We start from the raw sequence: 24,133 nt of genomic DNA on the forward strand, positions 1-24,133 counted from the left end.
TCCACCTTCTTCCAGCAGCCCTTTCACGCACAGCCACCACCCCAAACCAACATGACCCATGCCCAGTTGACACATTCTGACCATCGCCCAAGAACACTGCCAAGTTAGGCGCACTCAACCCCCCTCCCCCCCCCCCCTTCGGACAAAGGGGACGTGCCAGCATCACCATGAATATCAAAGGGCCGCTTCAAAAAGATCAAGGATAAGCACAGAAAATACAGAATACACCTTCATTCACGCTCACCCGACGACTATAAAACGTTCACTGGCCAAAGAAACCATGTTACCACTTGTTGTTGTTGTTGTTGTTGTTGTTGTTGTTGTTGTTGTTGTTGTTGTTGTTGTTGTTGTTGTTGTTGTTGTTGTTGTTGTTGTTGTTGTTGTTGTTGTTGTTGTTGTTGTTGTTGTTGTTGTTGTTGTTGTTGTTGTTGTTTTTGTTGTTTTTAATCTTTATTCTCATGATGGCACCATCGCCAATAAGAGATAAGTTTATGAGAAGGTGAGATGCTGTGGGTGGGGCTGTGGGTTATGCAGTTGGAAAGTGATTTACATCACTTTGAATTTTACAAGTATGGGAGAGGGTGAGCGCTGCAGGTGCAGATTGAGTTAATCAGCAGTGAGCAGATTTTTTTGTTTGAAAGCAGGTCGGGAGGAGACGTCACGAATGCTAGCAGGGAGGGCATTGTAGCATTCTAGGGACTTGTACAGTGGGGAGTCTTTACAGCGATCGGTTCTGGTGGGTGGGAGGTGCCAAGTGTGTGCGTGTCGAAGGCTACACTGGGTCGTTACTTGAGCTGGGTGTTGAGCATTTTTTTTGTTTGAAAGCAGGTCGGGAGGAGACGTCACGAATGCTAGCAGGGAGGGCATTGTAGTATTCTAGGGACAGTGGGGAGTCTTTACAGCGATCGGTTCTGGTGGGTGGGAGGTGCCAAGTGTGTGCGTGTCGAAGGCTACACTGGGTCGTTACTTGAGCTGGGTGTTGAGGATTTTTTTGTTTGAAAGCAGGTCGGGAGGAGACGTCACGAATGCTAGCAGGGAGGGCATTGTAGTATTCTAGGGACTTGTACAGCGGGGAGTCTTTACGGCGATCGGTTCTGAGTTTTGCTCGTACAAGTTGCCAAAATATGCCTCCATCATGAGGAAATGCTGATTTTGTGTATCAGGAGCTACAGCCAGCTACCAGCTACCAGCCAGCTACAGCCAGCTACATGACATTGTACATGTATGTAGTGCGTATGTGCACGGCGCGCTGAGTCGTTTGACACCCCACTCGCATACATTGTATGCAGTATCGGTCATAGTAATATAACTCAGCAAAACTCAGTCTGTGTGTGCGTGTCGAAGGCTACACTGCGTCGTTACTTGAGCTGGGTGTTGAGCATGCGTATGTGTTGTGGGGCATATTGGTATTTTATGGAATGTGCAAGAGGGGTGAGCTTCACTTTGCGGCGAGAGAACATCGTCGGCCATTTGAGCCGATGGACCAGTGTTGAATGATTCAGAGAGGTTTAGAGGGGGGGGGGGGGCAGAGGCAAATTCTGGCCGCCTTGCGCTGGATTCGCTCAAGACGGTCCAGGGCTGTGATTGAAGGCGGGGTGACAGCGATGCATGCATATTCAATTATAGGAAGGATATATGTTTTGTAAATGAGGGAGAGTGATTTAGTGTCAAGAGTGGATTTGAGCTTAAAGAGAATGTTAAACGATTTTACGGCTTTCTTTAGCACAAAGTCAAGGTGGGCTGACCATCTAAGGTCGTTGTGAAAGATGTTGCCGAGGTGGCGATGTTGCAAGACATTTCTGAGATATGCATTGTTGAGCTCTATGCACGGGATATGGCGAGGGCGGCGATTTCCGTTGTAGAAGGTGAGGACTACCGTTGCAATGTTGATTAGGAGGTGCCAGCACCCGGACCATCCAGCTGACACGCTGGTCTGCAGCTGCACTTCGTAGTGTGCGGCTGAGCCGCTGGAGCAGACGAGGGCTGTGTCGTCAGCAAACTGGCTGCACCCGGTGCTGGCGTTCTCACAAGTGGCAGGCAGGTCAATGGTGTACACCAGAAACAGCAGTGGTCCCAGGACTGAGCCCTGTGGCACTCCGGTCAGGATGTGGAGGAAGGCTGATGTTGTGCCCTCAACTCGCACTCGCTGCCTACGCCCAATTAAGTACGTCGAGAACCATCGCAGTGCTGCTTCCTGGACACCGTAGTGCTTGAGTTTGGCCATCAGGCCCTGATGCCATACTCGGTCAAAGGCTTTGGCACAGAAAACACAGGATATACAGGGGCGTAGCACCCGCTACGACTGGTACGACCATGGCCGTACCACTTTTCGAAAAGTGTGGTCCGTCCGGAACGTGCAAAACCGTAATAAAATAATCAGGATCCATCGATGCATATGCGCATCATCAGACTTTGACCTTTTTCTAGACTCGTAGATCTGTTAAGTGTTATGCATCTGCAGTCGGACTGAGTCCACTGTACTCGACTCGACTGCATGCACACTGCGCCGGGAGTGTGTGTGAAGTGTGCCAGAAGTTCCCAGAGCGCAGGATTTTGTGTCTTTTTTACAAAATTTTCCCGGCGGAGGTCCCCCCGACCCCCCTCCAACACAGCCTTCGGCCGCGCCGAAATTCGGTCGTACCACTTCCAAAACCCCTCCTACGCCAGTAAACGTTTTCCAGTGAAGGTATATTATACCTTCACTGGAAAACGTTTACTGGCCAAAGAAGCCGTGTTACCACTCTCCTGCGTCGTGAAAAATCCGATTTCGTAAACAACTCAACAGCCTCATCTACTTCCCTACACCACCTCATGAAGCACCTAATTACAGCTACAAAAGAATAACAGCTACAAAAAAAACCACCGCTACAGGGGCGTGCTCGGCCCCCCAACTAGGGGGGTGCACGGGAGCCGAGGGGAGCCCCCCCGGCAATTTTCTGCAATTAAATTAATAATTTGTTTGCAACCTTTCTTTAATTTTAGAGCATATTTGCATACATTGCAATTGCCTTGGATCCCTGTAAGCCAGGTACTTCGCAAAGGCACAAAACAGCAGATTTGTGGATTTTTCCGGAGACTGACTCATTACCAACAATGAACAGTCATGGATTATTGATATGAAGTAACTGTTATAGCAGCTGAGGAAAAAAGTGCACCCATTTTGGTCAGGGGATGGCCCACGCCTGAAAATAAAAAGAGAAACAAAGAAAAAAGCAAAAAACGGCACCCATTTTTTCGCTGCAGCAACAGCTCCCGCAGCAACAGTTGCAGAACGACCGAACGCTTCACTTAGAGTTAGCTGCGGCAGCGTGGTAGCTTTGCGCTTCAATGACGGCGGTCGATTTGACATTATGAAAAGAGCAGCTCAGTCATAGTCAGATATCCATACTTCAGGAAAGAAATCAAAGAATCCAGACCTGAAAGCAAGAAATCGAAACCGGGATAGAATCTGACTGTCGCAAGGTACTAATGTTTATGCTGTGCACAGTGTAGATCTACATGTAAAATTCTTGTTGGCGCTGCACGTGTACGTGTAGAAGGCCGTTTGCATGTGTACGTGTCACATCCGAGGTGCAGTCTTATTTTTTTCAAAACCCAGATTGAAAATTTTTGGGGGGTGCACGTGCCCCCCGTGCCCCTTGCCGAGCACGCGCCTGCGCTAGTTGTTGAAACTTATCTGGACTCAGTATTTCGGGTGTTTCCTCTAAGGGGAGGGCCATGTCTCATTGGCCTTGGCTCTCTCCTCCATGGTCCAATGGCCGTGGCTGTGTCGGCGACGACGAGGACCGTAGGGTATCCAATCCGCATCAACATAAGGCAATAGTGGTGGCCCCGTCGTCGTGGCCTGCCCCTGTGCCTGTAGGCGGAGAGGTGCCGGACATTGGGGGTGTACTGGGAGCGATAACCTGCAAGCTGGAACTCTCAGCTACCTCAGTTTGGTCAGCAGAGGATGTATTGCTCGGTATTTCCTTGGATTCCCCGTCGCTGGTTGTTTTCTCGGACGCACTGGCACTGTCCATTTCAGCAGTTTTCTGTGTTGCGTCCTTGCTAGTACGAGTACTACCAAGAGTCCGTAAAGAAGAGTATGCAACTGTGATCTCTTTTCTATGGGCCAGATGCGTGGCGCGCTGCCTTCATTACATCAGTCACCTGCAGCCCGCGCAGTGGCGCACACTGCGGAAAATCAAACACCACACTTTCCCTCTGGTTTGAAATGATCTTTCGTACGGAACTGTACACTGTCTTCGCACCACAGAATATTATAACCTGATCAAGATCAGTAAACGTGCATTAAGAATAGTGTTTGGTTACCCCTCGTCCTCCCATTCAGCCCCAAATTCTCGCACGCTTCTCTTTAATGCCAATTTCAGTCCGCTTCAGTTAAAATTGTACTCAGTTGTTTTCCGTTGCGTCCTAGGCCAGCCCAGTGTCCTTCTTCGAGACCTCTTTGTACGTCGCTCTTCAGCAGCTAACACTTTGCATTGTCGGACCCGCCTTCACTCCTCCAATGGTCTTGTTTTACCCCGAGTTTAGTCAGATGGAATAGTGCTCCATCTGATATCCGCACTGCTGCATCGCCATCCCTATTTCGCCATGCATTACTTTCATTCTTAGGGTAGACTACCCCGTAAGAAGACCTTGAGTCTGTGGGTATTGCCCTATCAAAATATGAATAAATAATATTAGCGAGGTTTTGCATTCCGAAATTCGGCAAAAAGATTCGGCACGCGGGAGCGAGGTCGAAAATGCACACGAAGATTCGGCATGATTGTTCGGAAAAAGCTCACTTTGCCGAACATATTTTTCGGATGAATTTTCTTGTTGAAGAGCGCTAGCGCGTGATTTATTCAAAGATGTTTCTTATCTCGGCATGGCTTCGCAGGCGTCTTTGGCGACATCAGCATCGTCAGCTACCTCTGATTGCTCCTCTCCACTGCCTGTCTACTCTCTTTCGCCTGGAGTGTCCTCACCGTCATCTGTGTTGCTGAAAGACTATGGCGATACGCATAAAATTTGACTTGGCCATGGAGTTGGTTTTTCTGAGGCGACTGAGGAGGCAGGTTTGGCCCTCGACTCTTTGGGCGATCAAAGTTCGTTGGAATCAGCAAGAATGGGAGCACGGGACAGAACATTGCTGATGCTGGGGCTCACGAAATGAAAACACATCATTTTCGACTTGCAAAACAAACGTTGGTGCGAAAATTCGACATTTTGATGTTCGACAAATGCCCGAAGAACGCTGAGCCGAAATTCGGAATGCAAAACCTCACTAATAACTGGAGTTCACTCGCCAGAATGCAGAGATCGCGTAGGTACTGGAACAAATCGAGCAAAAACGGATGGGCTCGTACGAGAAATTGTGAGTTTGAATGCATGCTTTCAGAGCGTGATGAAGGCAAGTTACGTAATGAAGGCAGCGCGCCGCGCACTGCCACTGGGCCATACACAGGATTACACATATAAAAACCGCTTTGGGAGCGGTTTCAGAAAAACGTATACTGGTGTAGTGCGTGCATGGATTACCCCGTCGTAAAAGTGTGAAATTAGTACTGGTTAATCACACGTACGTTATTGAACTTTGCCACCGAAGTAATGGATGACGTCATCCGAACGCACCAGTAGCACGAGGACTACGTCGTCAACACACCACACGTATGTACACACACACACACACACACACACACACACACACACACACACACACACACACACACACACACACACACACATGAGGATGGCTGCGGTCCGCGCAGTGCAGTGCACGTGCAAACTCATGCACGCAATGAAATAAATCGCCCCATGAGGCCACGATCACCCCAGCCAAAGTCTGGAAGACGAGACTGCGCGACAACCAAAGCGAGCACCGCGTGCAACTGAGATACACCTGAACCTCGTGCTACTGGTGCGTTCGGATGACGTCATCCATTACTTCGGTGGCAAAGTTCAATAACGTACGTGTGATTAACCAGTACTAATTTCACACTTTTACGACGGGGTAATCCATGCACGCACTACACCAGTATACGTTTTTCTGAAACCGCTCCCAAAGCGGTTTTTATATGTGTAATTTCAGTTCTTTTTCCGCATCACTCTACACCACCCACCCGGCCCCCGCCCCGATGGCACATTGGACTGAGGCAGTCACGTTGCCTGCACCACCCACCCACGATTGGCCAAAGCACGACCGGCGTGAACAGATAGTAAGAAAGTAACAGCGCCCCTACACACGCATACGCACGCAGACAGGTACAGACTCCCACGCAGATGCACGTACACACCCGCAAAGAAATGCTGGTGAAGTGGAACTTACCATCAGCACAGGGTGCCCCCCCACAACCACCGCGCACGCATGCAAACACACACATACAGATACACGTAGAGAGACAAATGCGCGCACGGAATCGCCCCAACACACACACACGCACACACCACACACACACGCACGCACGAGCTGTGCATCATACTGCAAAATTGTTCCTGTGCATGCAAGTGGATTTCATTGCTCTCCTCAGTTTGGGAAAGTCTCCATTATGATAATTCTGCGTGTGTTTGTGTGTCTGTACATACACATCAGACACAAACACACACACAAACACACACACATACCCCCCCCCCCCACACACACACACCTGGTACCTGGTAAACACTGCCATTACGGTCACGTGTCCCCTTGCGGGGCCGACAATATGGAACGACGAGCAACGGCAGTCCGCTGACAGAGAGGTACGACACACAAACACGCACGCACGCACGCACACACACACACACTTGCACACACTTGCACACATGCATACATGCTAACACACACTCACATGTCATGGAACAATGGAGTGCATGACCACGGACGGGCGAACAATGGGGCACCCGCACACCCGAGGAGGAATGTCTACGCGCCCACATGCCCATCCACTCCAGCACAGGACACGCACTTCCCCACAGTAAACGCAGCACAGCGCCATTCATGCTACAATCTTTTATTTCCAACAAGGTCGTGCATTTCGCCTTCCCCGCCGCACAACTACGCCGACCTGGACATGTACAGACGCACAACAGTAAACAGGGTATGTTTCAGGATGAAAATGATGCTTCACAAACATTCCGCCATTTTCAACTATTACTTTCACTCCATGGCCCCCACCCTCGCGGAATTTCACAAGCAGCGGGTGCGGGTATTGATGAAGCAGTCCTGTACCACACCCTTCAACGACCCCAATGTGCACACAGATATGTGAATTACTTTTAAAACGCAGAAGCCATGACTAGGGTGCTTCTCCAAGTAGCGCCTCACCTCTCCACTTCACTGGCACGTCCACGTCCACGTCCCCGTCCCCGATTCCTTGGCTGCCGCCCAGTGTACACATTGTGGATATTGATTCTGCAGATGAACACAGACCATAGCACATACAAGCACAAAATTGCAAACATGATATTTGCCTAAGGATTGCAGTTTGCGGACCACGCCACGTAACATGAGAATGAGGCCTCATGTAGTACAAGTTGCACAACAAGCAACTGCAGCCACTGTCAAAAGTGCAATTTCCCGAGTACACGATCTTGATCATGGGGAGGCACCATTCCAAATTGCTATCAGACATTTCCCATTCACCACATGGCTACGGCACGTGGTCCACGTTCCTACTCCTCGACATGCACGATTGTATAGTGTGCGTGTCAGTGCACATTCGCCACTGCCACTGCCACCACAGGTTGCACACGGCATATCACTCACATCTGCCCATGATAAGAATGGGTGGGCGAAACCATAGGCCCGCCTGCCCACCTCCGCCGTCTCCTCCCCCCACGACTTTGCGGGTGCTGGTGCTGGGGCTGGTGTGTTCCTGGTGCGTGGTGCGATGCACCGACGTGCTCCTCCTCTTCTTCAAACTGCCGCCGCTGCTGCTGCTCCTGCTGCTGCTGCTTCTGCCGCCGCTCCTCCTGCCGCCCCTCTTCCCTCTCGTGCCATTGGCGCTTTGCCTCCAGTGCTTGCTGCCGTCGCTCCTGTACTTGCAGCTGACGTTTCTTGGCTTCAGCCCGGCCCCGCACCTGAGACTCGCGCCACAGCTGCTGCGCCTCTTTCTCCCGCTGCTGGGCTTGCTGTTGTGCTTGCTGCTGCTGCTGCTGCTGCCGCCGCTTCTCCTCCTCCTCTTGCCGCTGCCGCTGCTCTTGCTGAGCCTGGTGGGGGGCGGCGATTATTGGCGGTGTACATGGGGCATCACTCCCGTCCGGTGCCCACTCAAACAGCCGCTCTGCGTCAGCGGCCGACATATCCAGTGCCTTCAGGCACCCAATCGCCGTTTCTGTGTCTGTAGATCAGCAAGCACAAGGAACCAGTACACATTCAATTAGCAACGGATTGCATGGGATCCTGAGAGGATTCCCACCAACCACCCATCCTCACTACTGCAGCAGGAGGACACAGTGCGTTACCTCAGCATCAACCAGCAAGTCGCTGGGAGCGAGAATACCTCAGCATCAACCAGCAAGTCGCTGGGAGCGAGAATACCTCAGCATCAACCAGCAAGTCGCTGGGAGCGAGAATAGTGGTATATTGTTGTTGTACTACAACCGATACCGCGCGCACATGTCAAGTAATGACACACAGCGTCATTCATTCATAGTATGCAAGACATACATTTGTATGATCAACAATACTCTCGTTCAACGACACTACACTGTCGTTCGCATTCCACACATCACCATGGCGGCGCACCCGAGCTGTGTAGTGACCACCCGTGAGCCCACCATGGTGGTTCACACTCGCAACAAGAGAAAGATTTCTATCACCAATATCAAACGAGGTGGGCAAAAGGAAACGTGCAGCCCTCTCCTCACGCACACCTCGGAATATTTCCATGCAAACACCTGTACGTGCACGCGCCATAGTGGAGGTGCGACATATGTCGTGATTTCCACCACATGCAGAACATTCATGGCGCCTTGTGTGCGACAGACATCTGTACGCATCTTCGCTTGTATCGCCATTGAGTAGAATGTTATGGATCTGCAATTCACGCTCGCCCTCAGCAAAGTTGCGTGGACACTGTTCACATTCACAGTGCCATGTGTTAATGTACTCTATCACCATTCGGGACTTCATGGTGTCTGCTCCTTTGCTGCGAAGGTACTCGTCGCATGTTTCCACAAGCCACATTAGAGCTTCGGTGACATTTTGGCAAGAGCCATCGAACATTGTTGGTGCAGCTCGCCTACAATCTCCCAGCAACTCCCTGATAGGAGGTGCACCTTGACACATTCTCAGCGCCTCCAGCGTCGCAACAAGAGGTCGTATTACGGGCTCATCAGTATGTACCTGTTCGCCGTAAACATTGCTCAGGTGAATGCTCAGTTGACTGGAAGCAAGAAGCTGGAGAGCACTGTTCAGGAAACATGTGTTTCCCAGGTTTGGCAACCCAACAGGGGCTACGCTGGTCGGCCTTCGCAAAGTCAGGGCAGGGGATCGGCAATTCTCATTTCCTTCTACCTTTGCCACGGTCGGGCGCACACTTCTTTTCGGGCCGGGTTGACGTTGAGGCTTCCTCTTCTTCGCCCCGGGTTCTTCAGCTGGAAGTGGGAAAGGTGGCAAGTGGGGTGTGAAATTTGCCCGCAGCCGGTTATACTCTCGAACATTCTTAGCCTCAGCTGTTATAGACTCGCGCTTCAGCCTCAGGATGTGGATCCCTTCCAATGTCTTGCAGCGTGACAGGGCCACGTACGCCATGCCAGAAGTGAAGATCTCGGGACCTAACGAAGTTACCACGGACTCCAGGGTCAACCCTTGCGACTTGTGTATTGTGATACTGTATGCCAGCACCAGCGGGAACTGTCTGCGATTGTAGAAAACACCTTTGCTTACCTCGAAAGCGACCGTCACTTTCTCAACAACCTCAACGTTGTTCGTGGCGTCAAGCAAAACATGTACCTTCTCGACACGACCCTTACCTAAGTCGAGCTGAGTCACTTCACCCATAGACCCATTTACTAACCCCTTCAACACATCCACATTTCTGCGCAACATTACCCGACACCCAACAGCGAGTATCAATGTTTGCGGTAATCCACCCGTACGGGTGTGGTCTAGGTGCTGAAGACGTTCAATATCCTTCTCTTTCGGGGTGCGCAATGACTGTGAATCAACACAGTCATCGCACGGTATGACGAAAGTCAAGGGGAATGACCCCATCATCTTTTCGTTTATAGATTGGCACATGGCCTGTGTAGCCATCAAGCATGTGGGGAGCTTACCGTGTCGTTGCATGTCGATCAGGAAGTCAGCAACGACCATGGGCCATTTGTCATCAACATACCCTTCCATGACCCTACTCTGGAGGCAGGAGAAGTCCTCGTTTGTTACCTCACCAACACGTACTCTGTTCAACAGCTCGGTGAACCGATTGTCCCCTTGCTGACGGACATTCTTTGTCAGTTCGGCATACCTAAATGAGCCCCACAGAGGCATACACGTGGCGGAGCCCGTAACGCGTTTCAGCTGTGCATGTGTTACCTCGCAGTACACAGGTAAACCTTTAACAGGTGACAATTGAAGCAGGTCCCCGAAGAATACCAGATTACAGCCCCCGAACATCTTACCGGACCTCTCACCGTACCCTAGGATTTCGCAGAGCCGCAGGTGGATGTACAGCAGCGTGACATTACTCACCATGCTCACTTCATCTATGATGAGGAGCTTCAAGTTTCGCAACCTAGTTCTCAGTTCAAAGCGAACCTCACCGGAAAGAGTTCGATACTCCCCGCAAGACCCATGCTCAACAGGGAGGCTGAGAAGCCTGTGGATAGTTACCCCCCCCCCCCCAATTCCATGGGCAGCCAGACCAGTTGGAGCAGCGAGGGCGACGCTTCCTTCACCAAACTCTTCAATGCAAGATGCGCGTAGCGTGCGTATGAGGAAAGTCTTGCCGCAGCCCCCCTGTCCACTCACAAATAGGGTCAGAGGGTTGCATTTCTCAGCAGTACCGGTCGCAGAACACAAACTTTTCATGATGTCATCGAATACTGCGCACTGCTCGTCAGTCAAGCTCTCCCGTGTGTGCTCCCCACTCTCAGTTGGATCAGCCCGCAGGGCCAGCTCTACATCTTCCATCCTGTCCAGTACCTTCACTTCGACATTTCCTGTTGCTTCAGCGGCGTACGCATCAGCGTCTTCGAGAACTAGGCGATTATCTCTCCTTTCATTCGCTTCCTCTTTTTCTTGGGCAGTGTCAGAGAGTTGTGCCATCCTTTGTGCATGCGCATCTAATTCGAGGAGGTGCGGATGACTCGCAGTTGCTTCCGCAAATGCATCTGCGTAACTGTCCCGTTCAAACTTGAGTTCAGCGACATCACGGAAAGGCACATGGAGAAGCAACAGGGTCCAATAATACTTTTCTCGCTGCTCTTCAGACCTAGTCGGATACCACGCGCGGTAGTTCAGAACTTTGCTACCGGCACGTTTACGCACGAATCCTTTTTCGTTTCGCAACGTCTCGTAGCCCCCCTTCCTAGGTCCTGCCTGACTTGAGTACTCATAGTAAGCATGGAAGTCATGGTAACTGACGCCCTCCATGCGGTCCGACCTGTTAGGGTAGTAGTCTGTAAGCCACTCGTCCCGATATATGTCAGTACTACTATTGTCAAGTTCAGCGATCTCAGCACGCGGCCGCAGCCTTCTTTTCATCTCGTGTGGAAACGCAGTGTTAACCCACTTCACCACATCCGACTTTACGACAAGCTGTGTGCCAAGCAGAAGGTCAGCTGCCTCGTACGCACCAATTTCACGCTGGGCCAAAGCCTGCGCACCGAAATAGAACGCCCGTCGAAAAGGATCCGCATGCGCCTGCCTAGCTGCTTCAGCAATATCCTCAAGTTGACTGCGTTCAGCCTTCGCAATATATCCAGTCACGTATCGCGCCACAGTGCGGGCCTCGTCCGCTACGAAACGGACATCCATGTTCCCGTTCCAAGCAAGCAGCAATTCTGGATTGTAGTCGTTAACCATCGACTCACTACTGCCACGGACAACATCATACAGTCTGTTGTTCGCATGCCGCGCATCGGTGGGATCACGAAGCTGGAAGGTCTGGTTTTCCTTTCGTGGGAATCCGTATCGGCACCGCGTCACCGCCACAGATTTCCCTTCTCCAGATACATATCTCGTGCGCCGGCAAGAACGGCCCGAGCATACATGGACCTGCCACTTCGACACCATCTCATGCAGTCTTGGATTGCACACAGGATCTGGTAACTGACAGGTGACACGGCTTGTGATGAACTCGCGAACTTCATCGCCAGAGTTGACACCGACAACAGGCGCATCTTTCACCCACAGAAGGCAATGGTAGTGCCCAGCACCTCTCGCCTGGTATTCCAGGCGAACAAAATGATGCTCTACTCGTCCCAGCGGCTGTGCCTTGTGCAAGAAGTCAAGAATGGCCTGCTGCCTAATGCGGAAGTGTCGTGCAACTGTGACAGGGTCCTGTGCGCATAATTCACCTTGTGTCATCTGCCCCTCCACGTCACGGTTGACAGTGCGCAAGTAGAAGTCCATGTCCTCCCACTCATACTCACCGGCACTGAATGTCACAAACCATGTAGGTGGCCCAAATGTCCGCACCATCGACATCAAGTCCCTGTAGTGCATATGCCAGTATCCCTGTGTACCTCGCACGCGATTCAGGACGCTGAAGAATTCCCCATCCATCGCGTCATTTGAATAGGATGACTGGTTGGACAATTGACCAGCAGTAAGGCTGCTACAAGCACTCCTGGAAGCCAACATGTGCTGCACTCCGCGGCTTACTGCCTTCAGTTGGTGTTGGTTGCATGTCCAAAACAAGTACGCCTGGTCCCTGCGAAAGCGACTATCTGCATTCGTGAGACGTTGAATGTGGTAGTTTGCGTCACTTAATTCCCTATCGCGAATGTGGTACTTTCCAAAGCGTCCGTGCGGGAAGAGATGCGGGAATGCGGAGTATTCAGTTCTTTCGTCTCTTTCGTCCACTGGCACGCCCGTCGCTCGCTCTTGTCGGTAGTAGTGCGACGTATCCTCAGTCGTGGCGAAGTCAAGTGCATGCATGGAATACTGCTCACACATTCGCAAATGCTCATCATGCGTCATGCGAACAAGCAAAGGTGACTCTGCATCACCAACTTTGTCTGCACACTCTGCAATACCCAAGCATGCCTGCAGCTGTTCGTCAGTCGTTATATTGCGCACGTCGGCGTACTGCGGATTAACCCCAGATAACCACTGCAAGGCTTCGACTACAACCTTCGGCCTGACAAGGTGCTTCCAGACAATCTTCGCGCTAGTTGGTACACCGTTCACAATGATGTTTATATTGTCAGCACACAAGTCATGCATGAGACGCGCATTGGCATCAATGGGCAATGGAAGGTGCAGTATTTTGTTCTTCGCACACCTCACTCGCTCCGAATACGGTCGGCTGCCATGTTTCGTATCCAGCTTGTAACATGTCTGGAAGGGTTTCACTTTTTGGATGAGTAGCTTCTCAAATGAGTTCAGACGTGACAAGCATTCTGGAACAGGGTCCAGGTGCAAGTCATTTAGAACGCATGACGGCGGCATGCTCTCTTTGCTCATGTACGTTTTACAGAGCTTGCAAATGAACAATGCATCCTCAGCATGCATGTTTTCACGAACGTAATTTTTAAGTCTATCCATCACACTTCCAACACATACGTCGCTATCTTCAATAGAAAAGGGGACCACCTCTTCCCTTCTCCTCAGCATGTGGCACGAAATGCATGGAAATATGGGAACGTTACACACCTTCTCCTCAAACGCCGCATACTGTTCGGTGTGCCTAGTGATAATAGCATTCTCATCCAACTGTAGATCGTGCTGGACACTGACGCCCACTCGTGACACACCAATGTCCTTGAATGCATCATCAAGGTATTCTCCCTTCGTGAAACCGTCCCACACACCAGCAGGATACAGGCTGGCAACCTCAGCTACCATGCAATACATGTCATTAAGGGTACACTCACGAGCTAAGACATCTGTCAAGGCCTGCCTCGCTAGACATGCACGCTTGACCGCAGTTGCATTGGCATACAATTTAAATGCGACGTGAGAATGAGGCCTCATGTGGTACAAGTTGCACCACAAGCTACTGCACGCACTGTCAAAAGTGCAATTTCCCGAGTACCCGGTCTTGCACATGGGAAGGCACCATTTCAAATTGCTATCAAAAATTTCACATTTACAACACGGATACGGCATGTGGTCTACGTTCCTACTCTTCGACATGCACGATTCTGCAAACAAGTTACGCAACATGTCGCCCAAGTTACTGTTCTCATCAACGCATTGCGTTATCAGGAAGCAAAATTCGCGTACCTTAAACGCACCATCATCACGCACCTTGCACAAGCCATCACACTTCTGCAGCTCGACAACTGTTACTTTCACATCGTCCTCTGACGCACCTTCAATTTCTCCTGCCACTTCGTTCGCACCTGGCGCGTGGACAGCTGCACTTTCTCCACCCACTTGGCTCACATCTGCCGCGTGTACAGCTGCAATTTCTCCCGCCACTTCGCTCGCATCTGGCGCGTGGACAGACTCAATTCCTCCTTCCACTTCGCTCGCATCGGGCGCGTGGACAGTACGGTGCGGCTTGCCATCGACATCAACAATTATAGGCGACAACAGTTCACTGCCCTCACTCCCCACACAAATCCGCCAGGAGTCACTATGGTAAGGTTGTGCTCTGCTGTCATGATGCTGACAGTCGCCACGGTATGTCTTCTCAATGTCACCTGTGCACTCTTCAGTCAAGTCCAATGTGCGCACGTACTTGGCAATGTCTTTGCAGCGATTCACTTCTATGCAAGTTATTTCGCGGGAAACCTTGATCAAGTACCCACATACCTTGTTAATACGCAGATCGTCCATCCTCTCTACATCGTGCACAAGGCGAGCGCGGATTGCACCACATATAACGTCTCGGTCACTTCCTTTGGTTTGAGAAGTGAAAGTGTACAGCGGTGGCGATATACGTGCATTTGGAGCCATGTCGTGGACAGTGCATTCCGAAGGATGCCACGTGGGCAGCCCAAATGCATCGTCGGGAACATCGTCCACACTCTCAAGTACATCACATATATGCAACTTCTCACGGGCTGGTTTTTTCACGGGGACAACCATCTTTATGTGTGTCCTTTCCTTCCGACGTCCTGCTCGTGACCGCCTTTTGCTGCGCACCTTCTTATGCGCGCGTTTCGTGACTACTCCACGACCGCGGGTATTTTCACGACATCTAGCCATGTACTTGGCCTGCTTTGTCTTTGCCTGTGCCCCCATTTCACGTGCTATTCGCTAATTCCTCAAACCACCATCGAAACATGCGGACAGAAATGGAGGGCCCCCACCCCCCACACCCAACACGCACCCGCACACACGAAGTGGACTACAACAAGTTATGGACTACAAGAACAAGTTGAGTACGCGATACTCGATACCCTCTCCACCTCTGCCCTCCACACGTACACCCACAGACGCAGACACACACATACGCGCGCACATTAATTAAAAGTAATGAGTACAAGAACAGGGTGAGAACGATACACTCTCCACGTTCCAACTTCGGCCAAGTCAACCGCTTTCCCGACCGACGCCACCCTTCATTCCTCAACCACCATCGTGGCACACTCTTCCAACACATCAATACTAATAGGTGCCTTACCGTTCTCGAGGGCGGACGCCTCTCCTGCGCCGCCAATCTTTCCGTTCCTGCGTTCCGTTATTGCACGACGAGCGTAGACCAGGTAGACGTCCATGCACAGATCCAGTCCGCCGGCGCGGCAGCGTCAACCGGGCCAGGGGCACATGGGAGAAGGGAAACACAGACAACAAAAGTTAATGACGTAGGAAGGAATGTGCATTGGCAAGTGCAATACCAAAAACCAAGAGTACATAACTACACAGTTATGTACTCTTGCAAAAACTTATGTCGGAAAGGGTGTGCGGATTCGGTCCGCCGTCGCTCATCATCTGCGGAATCCTGCTACAAGCGACACGAACGTAAGAAGCGCCGGGCCTACGGAGAAAGGGTTCAGCACGTTGAGCGGGCAGGCTTCATCCCTGTGGTTTTCTCGGCACATGGTGGCATGGGCAATTCAGCTATTTCTCTTTACAACCGCATTGCCTCCATGTTGTCCGAGAAGACTCGTGAAGCCTACTCCTCTGTCATGGCCTGGATTCGTGCCCGGCTGAGCTTCGCCCTCCTGCGTGCAAGTGTTGCCTGTCTTCGGGGTGCCCGCCGACCGATCCACTGCCACCACCTTGTCTCTGCTTCTGCCGCACTGGCGGTTGCCGAGGCTAGGATTGTTATCGATTTCACTGTACTACGAACTAGTCTTTTTTCTCTTTTACGTTTACTTTATACCAGGCGTGGGCCATCCCATGGCCCTGTACATTGGTGCCATCATTTTTCTTTGTTTCAATAAAATTGTAAGAAACTGGAAAAAAAAATTCGGTCCGCCGGCGCGGCAGCGTTCACCTGCACCGCGGGCCAGGGGCACATGTGAGAACGCAAAACACACAACAATGCCGTTACGTGAAAGAGTTGACACGAAAGTGCAGTGGCAAGTTCAGTACAACTTACACGGGTTCCATAGCTCCTCCTCCTCTTCTCTCGCTTCAATAATTACCTCTTCCTCCTCTTCTTTCCCTTCAACAATGTCGCGTTCACCTGCACCGCGGGCCAGGGGCACATGTGAGAACGCAAAACACACAACAATGCCGTTACGTGAAAGAGTTGACACGAAAGTGCAGTGGCAAGTTCAGTACAACTTACACGGGTTCAATAGCTCTTCCTCCTCTTCTCTCGCTACAATAATTACCTCTTCCTCCTCTTCTTTCCCTTCAACAATGTCTCCTTCGAGGCCCTCCGCGATCCGGGGACGAACATCGTCGGGTGCGGGGCGGATCGCGGACGGTGCGCGGCGTTCGGTCAGCCATGTTTCCATTGCCGCGTACGGCATGCGGCATCCGTCCCGCGGGTGCGCCGCGAGTGCGCCGCGTCCCGTCAGCCACGTTTCCATTTACGGCGTATGGCGTACACGTCTACCTCAGCATGCAAGGGGACGAACATCGTCGGGTGCGGGGCGGATCGCGGACGGTGCGCGGCGTTCGGTCAGCCATGTTTCCATTGCCGTACGGCATGCGGCATCCGTCCCGCGGGTGCGTCGCGGGTGCGCCGCGGGTGCGCCGCGGGTGCGCCGCGTCCCGTCAGCCACGTTTCCATTTACGGCGTATGGCGTACACGTCTACCTCAGCATGCACAGCGTCGCGCGTGTGTGTGTACGCGGATGCGCAGCGTTATGTCACAATTGTCTTCATCTCCCCTTTTACGCGGGTGCGCGGCGCGGCGTTCGGTCACGGGTGCACCCAGGTGCACCCAGGTTTCCATTTGCGTTGCGAACACGTCAGCACTGCGTGAACCCACACACCCATGTTCCCATTTATGCCGCGTACACGTCAGCACTACGTGAACCCGCGCACTTCCCTGTTCTGCACCTGCTCTAAGCGGTCGCTTTGGGCCAGGGCCGGTTGCTAGTTGGGTCACGTGTCAACAAAGTGTCAACAACGTGTCGACAACGTGTCGACCACGTGTCTTTAGCGGTACACTAATTTTGGTGTCCCCAAACTGAAAACATCGAGCACCAGTATCCCACACACCCATGTTCCCATTTATGCCGCGTACACGTCAGCACTACGTGAACCCGCGCACTTCCCTGTTCTGCACCTGCTCTAAGCGGTCGCTTTGGGCCAGGGCCGGTTGCTAGTTGGGTCACGTGTCAACAAAGTGTCAACAACGTGTCGACAACGTGTCGACCACGTGTCTTTAGCGGTACACTGATTTTGGTGTCCCCAAACTGAAAACATCGAGCACCAGTATGGAAAGGCTTTAGACAGAAAGCCTTTCCAATAACCACAGTTGCATACTCTTGTCTATGCACTCTTGGTACTACCGGTACTAGTACCGTACTAGTAGGGGATTCGTCGGGTGCAGTGCTCGCCTGTTCGGCCGCCCCGTGTGTACAGTTGACCTGTGCGCGGGCTCCCTGTTGAGCTGCGCTGGCGTACGAGTGTGAACCCTTGGGCTCTGTGCGCGTGCGTGCTGAGCTGTTGAATTGATTTGAGCTCTCGGGCTCCGCGCTGGGTTCCGTGTTTGTACAACTACTACCTGAACTAGCCCTCACGCCAGCTTCACTGCATCGGCCGCACTTGTAGTCTAGGAGCCAGGGGGTCATCACAGATCTGAGCTGTGTCACACCCTGTCCAGGAAGGATTTTTTGACGTGTTTGGAATAGATGACTTGCATAAAGATTGTGTGGGTTCGAGACGGGGCAAGTGGACCTTCCCCACCTTTTGAGTTCGTGACTTTCGAAGTTTCGCTTTTTGCCTGACGAACACTGAGCTAGTTTTTTTGGCTAGAGAGTAGAGTTGTTTTGTTTCGGCTTGTATCGTCATGCCGAAGCGCTGCTACGCTCCTGAATGCACTAGCAGACGAGAGATGGAACTGAGGCTCCCATTCCATACGTTCCTTTCCGAGCCGGCCGGCCGGGAGGCAGAAAAAATGAGGGAATATTATTTTAGTATCATTGGTGTAGGCTGCAACAAGCACGTCGTGGTCCTGAAGTGTGACTACTTTCCCGCAGTGGAAGCGAAGTCAAGCACAACGAAAGTTTGTGGACGTCTGAGAAAGAACTCGATTCCCTTTGATTCGGCTGCACTAGCTCCAGAGCGACCCTCTCCTGAGGACAGACTGCGGAGAGGCCAGGAACCTGCCGAGTCACGAGAGGAAGCCCAAACCACGAAAATGAGGGGTGGAAGGACTGAGTGTGAGAGCCAGATGGCCTTTAGTAGTACTTCAAGTAGTATCTGAGTTGAAGGAGAGAACCGCGCAAGTTGAAGTGTGCTGGAGAAACGCTGCGAGGTCCTCAGGCCTGATGTGTACTAGCTACTGTTGAAGTCTCACTTGTTCCGATATGAACACATCATCAGCCCTGACTCTGAGCAGCTGTATCTAGACTTGGACTTAGGCCAGAGACATAGCATTGTAAACCTTACTGAAGCCATAATATGTATCCAATGCCTGGCTCTAGTGAGAAAGCAGTTTGGCGCAGGCTCGCAAACTATGATTGACTGATCAGGAAGTGGTGGAAAGTCACATTATACCTCCCCATGATTAGCTGGTAATGACGACGATGCGGCTCCGGCTGGGTTTCATGGGAAAGTAACTTGCATACCTGTTTAGTTGCAACGAGGCAACGGTACCCCATGTACTGAACACATGATTGAACTACATTTTATCTCCTGGAAGAATGTGGAACAAATAATGCCAGAGTGTGTCTGATACACATCACAGTCTGCTGAGTATGTTCATTATTGTGGACGTAACCGAACTGCGCTGTGAGGTACCTTCTGCGTTGGACCTACAGTTGAGCCACTACTCTTCTAACAAATTCCATACAACGGTGAAAGGATTTGTTGGAGCATCATCAAGCAGTGCATTCGCCTTCATCATACACTGGCTCCGTTGCCTACAGTAATTCACATTTTGACGGGGGCGCTGGGACGATATGGAAGGAGCGGCGGGAACCATTGGAGTGCTCATGATGCTGGTTCAGCGGAGACGGATGTGTCAGGAACGGGAATGCAACCGCACTACTGTACAGATCAGGAAGCGATGGAAGAGTTGAATCTGTTCAGCCTTCCATGCCGTGTACAGGGACACAAGCGTAAAAATGGCTACATTTCGAATGTGAACTGGCGATGGCATTGTGTGGCGACGAACACAACTCCAACTGTTCAAATTTCAGCATTTCGAACATTATGCTTCCCATGATAACTCACCGAATGGCTCACATGACGGAGTTGGACATTACCAGGCTAGGATTATCATTTGCTGTATTTATGGATAGTCCTTGAGTTTTCAGATGAAGTGCTTTATCTTTTACCTGTCGTTCCTTTAGTATGGCACAATGTCCATGGCTGCTTCCTTGTCTTCATAACAGACTGGTATAATCAGCATAATTCTGCTTTATTTGAGAAGAAATAAAACTTTCCTTTCGGAAAGGAAGCCCAGAAACGTCAACCCCCATGGACTGTGTTTCATGACTCGTCCATCGACGTTAACCGTCGCAATAACTGCTGCATGTATGTTGTGCTGTGCGAACCGTACAAGATTTTACAGCTCACCCACGCCTTCCCAACAGGCTCCTATATCCCGTACCGTTAGCGTTACATTGAACATGAACTAGGCTAGCACAGTTATCCTTTCGTTCTTTTGATGGCGGCGGGTAGCATGGAACTTGACGTGTTCTTGGGATCCTCGTGCAACACTTGCTGTTCCCGGATGCCATATTATTGGGTGCATCGAGGTTGCTTCAATGCTCACTGTTGTTTAGTAAGACAATTTTTTTATAACTATTTCACCGAAGAATAAGGCAAGAGTATTTTTTGGTTGGTTTGGACGCCTGGCTTCTCTTCACACAATATACAGTCATGTACTTCCACTAACCCTACGAGTGCACATGACTCATGAGCTGCTGAAGACAGTGACGGTACTGATCATGTACATGTCATGTACATGTACATGCCGTGCACCGTTCATTCATGCTCACAAAAAAAGTACACTACAGACGCGTGTAGGGTGCCCGCGCAGTGTAGCCTGGGTGCACTTGCCCCGTCTCACTCGCGGCTCGGATCTTTGTGCAAGTCATCTATAGCATAACAACCAGTAACTGATTCCTGAAAACCAGAATGTGCCAAAGTTGTCTGTTCAAGAGTTATGGCCTATTTACTAAAATTGCCATGGTTACCATAGCAAAGTACATGTAAATTGCCTCTTTTTAGCTCAAGAGACATGCAATATAGGTCAAATAGATAATGAATGGCTGTCAATGTCATAAGCGAAGATAGAAGTTCCCAAAACTGCATTCAAAATATTATAAATGTCATCAAAAGTGAATTATTTAATACTGGTGTGATTTGTACATGTACAATGTACATGTACATGTATTTGGTATCATTATTACATTGTATGTAGAGGTAGTATCGCAGTTACTTATCAGTGGGAAATTGCTGTGTGGTCGCCAGGAGCAGAGCTTGACACTGGCAGAAGTACAAAACAAGAACTTATAGAAAAGAAAAAGGCCCATCGAACTAGTTCAAGCTACGCTATAATATCCACTAAACAATCAGCTCATGCGATAACAATTGCACGACACTGACCGACGGTTCTGACGTTCTACAACTAACTGGCTAACAGCTCTAGCATATCTTGGATGCGCACTACCGCAGCCTTCCAACTTGGAAGGTTCTAAGTTACATGTATAAAATTATGAAAACATATGAGGGGAAGGTGATTGTTTAACTGGTGGTGTTCGTGGATATTCTAGCATAGCTTGCAGTTCCATGGTCCTTTTTCTTTCCTATAAATTTATCCTTGGCTCTCCTTCCAAAAACAAGAACTGTTCAGTATGCTTCACCAACAAGGAATGAATCTTCCCCAGGCCTTGGTGCAGAAGGGTGAGTCGTCAGGCTGCTTGAAAGCCGTTGCGGCTCTTCGCTAGTCCTTTTCTTTATCCTCCAGGGACTACATCTGTCTACGAGGCATGATAGCAGCTCTTCTTCATGACTCCAGTGAGCTATCCATGAGTCGTCCCCCTTCCAAGACTCCCATAACTACATGTATATCCGTAGAGCCAAAGAATTTAGGAGTCCCTCGCCCAGCTCAGTTCTTACAAACAAATGCAGTGATTGCCTAAACGGTCTGGCGGAAATTGTAGTTGAAATACAGCGAGAGCGACGCGAGGCGGCAGATCGAGAGAAACGTCTGATGTCCAAGATTGATCTGCTCACCCGGAAGGTTGAAGAACTGTCTCTGAAAGCTGCTGGGACATCGGCATTTGATCACGGTGATGGAATTTCCGAAAAAGTCGACCAAAAAACAACGAACAAGAAAGGCCAAAAAAATAGAAAAAACCGACCTGGTGGCGCTGCCACATCAACGAGTACAAATACGGGTACTCCAGCCAGCGACCACCGTACGACCTCCGAGACCTCCGTAGCTGTCGACAGTTCCGGTTCCTCTCCTGAAAGCACAATCGTATCGCAGCTCGGAAATTCGAAAAATGCCTCCATCCCAGCGCAGAGTGATTTACTTTCTAATTTCGAAGAGGACAACAAGGACAGTGGAGTATGGGAACTTGTTTGTAAACGAAAGCCTGTCGGAAGGAAGTGTGTGATGTTCGTTGGCAATCTTCCCTGCAGTGCAGTACCTGAAAAGATTGCTGAGTTTGTGACCATCAGAGCAAGTGAAGCCAAAGTGAAGGTCAAGATCTACGAATGCAAAATTTTCAAAAAGGAAAGGTCCTCCTCGGCACGCCTTGTTCTGGATGCTAAGAGTGCAGTACTAGTAAATTCGAGACAGTTCTGGCCTAGACCTCTGTACTCACGTCTATGGAATTTCGACAAGTATGATTCTACTTCTTCACCATCCCGATCACCTGTGGGTGATGATGAGGCAATGGATCTGTTAAGTGGCCTACCAAATATCCGTACTGAGACACGCCCAGCTGATGAATCGTCTGGTGCCATCAATGGATCATCTATCAACTCGGAATGACCAGCACGAGCACGACCAACACGCTCAGACTGTACCTAACGAACGCCTTTGGCATAGCCTCCAAATTTGGTGACTTCTGCCATGCTCTCGCACTCCACTCTCCCGATGTCGCTATCGTTACCGAAACCAAGCTCACGGTGGAAAAAATGTCACAAGCCGAGACTGCAATCCCTGGCTATGGCCCTCCAATGCGGTTGGATAGGACGGCTCAAGGAGGTGGTGTCGCTGTCTGGGTGCGCAACGACCTAGCGGCTATTGAGCTAGGCATGGTTCCCCGTGACAACCAGGAGATCATATGGTTCACCGTTCGTCTGCGATGTGGTCGAACAGCTGTTGTTCCTGCCCTGTACAGGCCTGGTAGTGCTCCAGAGGGTGACACCAGCCTCATGGAGTACCTTGATCGCACTCTCGATGCTGCCCGATGTCATGGTACCCAGTTGATCCTTGCTGGAGACTTCAACGTCCACAGCACCGACTGGCTTCATAGTACAAAGACAACACCTGCTGGCGAAGCAATGGAGGAGCTCAGTGCTGCTCATCACCTCACCCAACACGTGCTTGAGCCAACCAGGGGCAATAACACCCTGGACCTGGTCCTTTCCGACTTTGACAGCCCGATTGTGTCTACTGTGCACCCACCTCTCGGCCGATCTGACCATGCCAGTGTGATTTCCGACTTCCTGCGTGCTCCACCACACCGGGAGCCTCCAACCTCGAGGTGCGTGTGGCGCTATAATTTGGCTGACTGGCCACGTTTAAAGCACTTCTTCCGGCAAACAGACTGGTCCTCTATCATCACTGATAACATTGACCTGACATGCGAGCGGCTGACTGGCAAGATCTCTGAGGGCATGACAACGTTCATCCCGTCCAAGAGCCTCAAGCTGCACAGTACCGACCTAGTGTGGTGGACACCAGAGTGCACCGAAGCCACCAAGAGGAAGCGAAATGCATGGAAGCGACTCCGTCTGCATCCAGCAGATGCACAACTCCAACTGGCTTATACCCAATCCACAGCCACTGCCTCAGCATGCCTTAAGAGAGCTGAATATACCCATGCAGCAGCCATCCGTCGAAGGCTCACAGCGGGTGGTTTATCCAGTCGTGAATGGTGGTCCACTGTCAAGCGTGCCGGTGGGTGTGGGCGTAGCCATTATATCCCTACCCTCAAGGAGGAAAACGGCGAGGAGCTAACCACCAGTAAGGACAAAGCAGAGAGCTTTGCCCACTACTTTTCAGCGAAATGCAGCCTTGGTGATGACCTTGATGCCAGCAACCTCCCGTATGTACGCCCGCGATCTGATGCTTGTCTGAGTACCATCCACTTTAGGCCACGAACGGTATGCCGTGAACTGAGGAGGATTGTCCCGTCCAAAGCCACTGGCTCGGATGGTGTACCAGGACAAGGGTTGAAGCAGTGCTGTGAGGAACTGTGCAGGCCTCTGGCCCAGCTCTTCAGCAAAGCATTCCGC

General features: G+C 51.0%; 1 protein-coding gene across 2 annotated transcripts; it reads right to left on the reverse strand.

The window, feature by feature from the left end:
• Positions 1-6,976: 6,976 nt before the first annotated feature.
• LOC135820637 (nuclear transcription factor Y subunit beta-like) lies at positions 6,977-15,973 on the reverse strand. Of its 2 annotated transcripts, none has more exons than XM_065333671.1 (4): positions 15,708-15,973; positions 7,730-8,303; positions 7,289-7,375; positions 6,977-7,028 (listed from the first exon to the last, which is right to left on the reverse strand). In XM_065333671.1, the coding sequence occupies exons 1-4, from the start codon at positions 15,799-15,801 to the stop codon at positions 7,019-7,021; spliced, it is 765 nt and encodes a 254-aa protein (XP_065189743.1). In that variant the 5' UTR covers positions 15,802-15,973; the 3' UTR covers positions 6,977-7,018. The 2 variants fall into 2 exon arrangements, with proteins under 2 accessions (XP_065189743.1, XP_065189744.1); XM_065333672.1 differs by lacking the exon at positions 15,708-15,973 and adding an exon at positions 8,428-8,597.
• Between the last annotated feature and the right edge of the window lie 8,160 nt (positions 15,974-24,133).

Source organism: Sycon ciliatum, chromosome 7 (genome assembly GCF_964019385.1).
Source record: "Sycon ciliatum chromosome 7, ocSycCili1.1, whole genome shotgun sequence".
Classification (NCBI taxonomy): Eukaryota; Metazoa; Porifera; class Calcarea; order Leucosolenida; family Sycettidae; genus Sycon; species Sycon ciliatum.

What these genes read in the sequence shown, in the direction of transcription:
- LOC135820637 (XM_065333671.1), bottom strand. Translation starts at nt 15,801, where the DNA reads ATGGACGTCTACCTGGTCTACGCTCGTCGTGCAATAACGGAACGCAGG. An exon ending in GGCGTCCGCCCTCGAGAACG is followed by an intron (nt 8,304 to 15,707) that starts GTAAGGCACCTA and finishes GCTGATCTACAG; the next exon opens with ACACAGAAACGGCGATTGGG. An exon ending in CATTCTTATCATGGGCAGAT is followed by an intron (nt 7,376 to 7,729) that starts GTGAGTGATATG and finishes GTTCATCTGCAG; the next exon opens with AATCAATATCCACAATGTGT.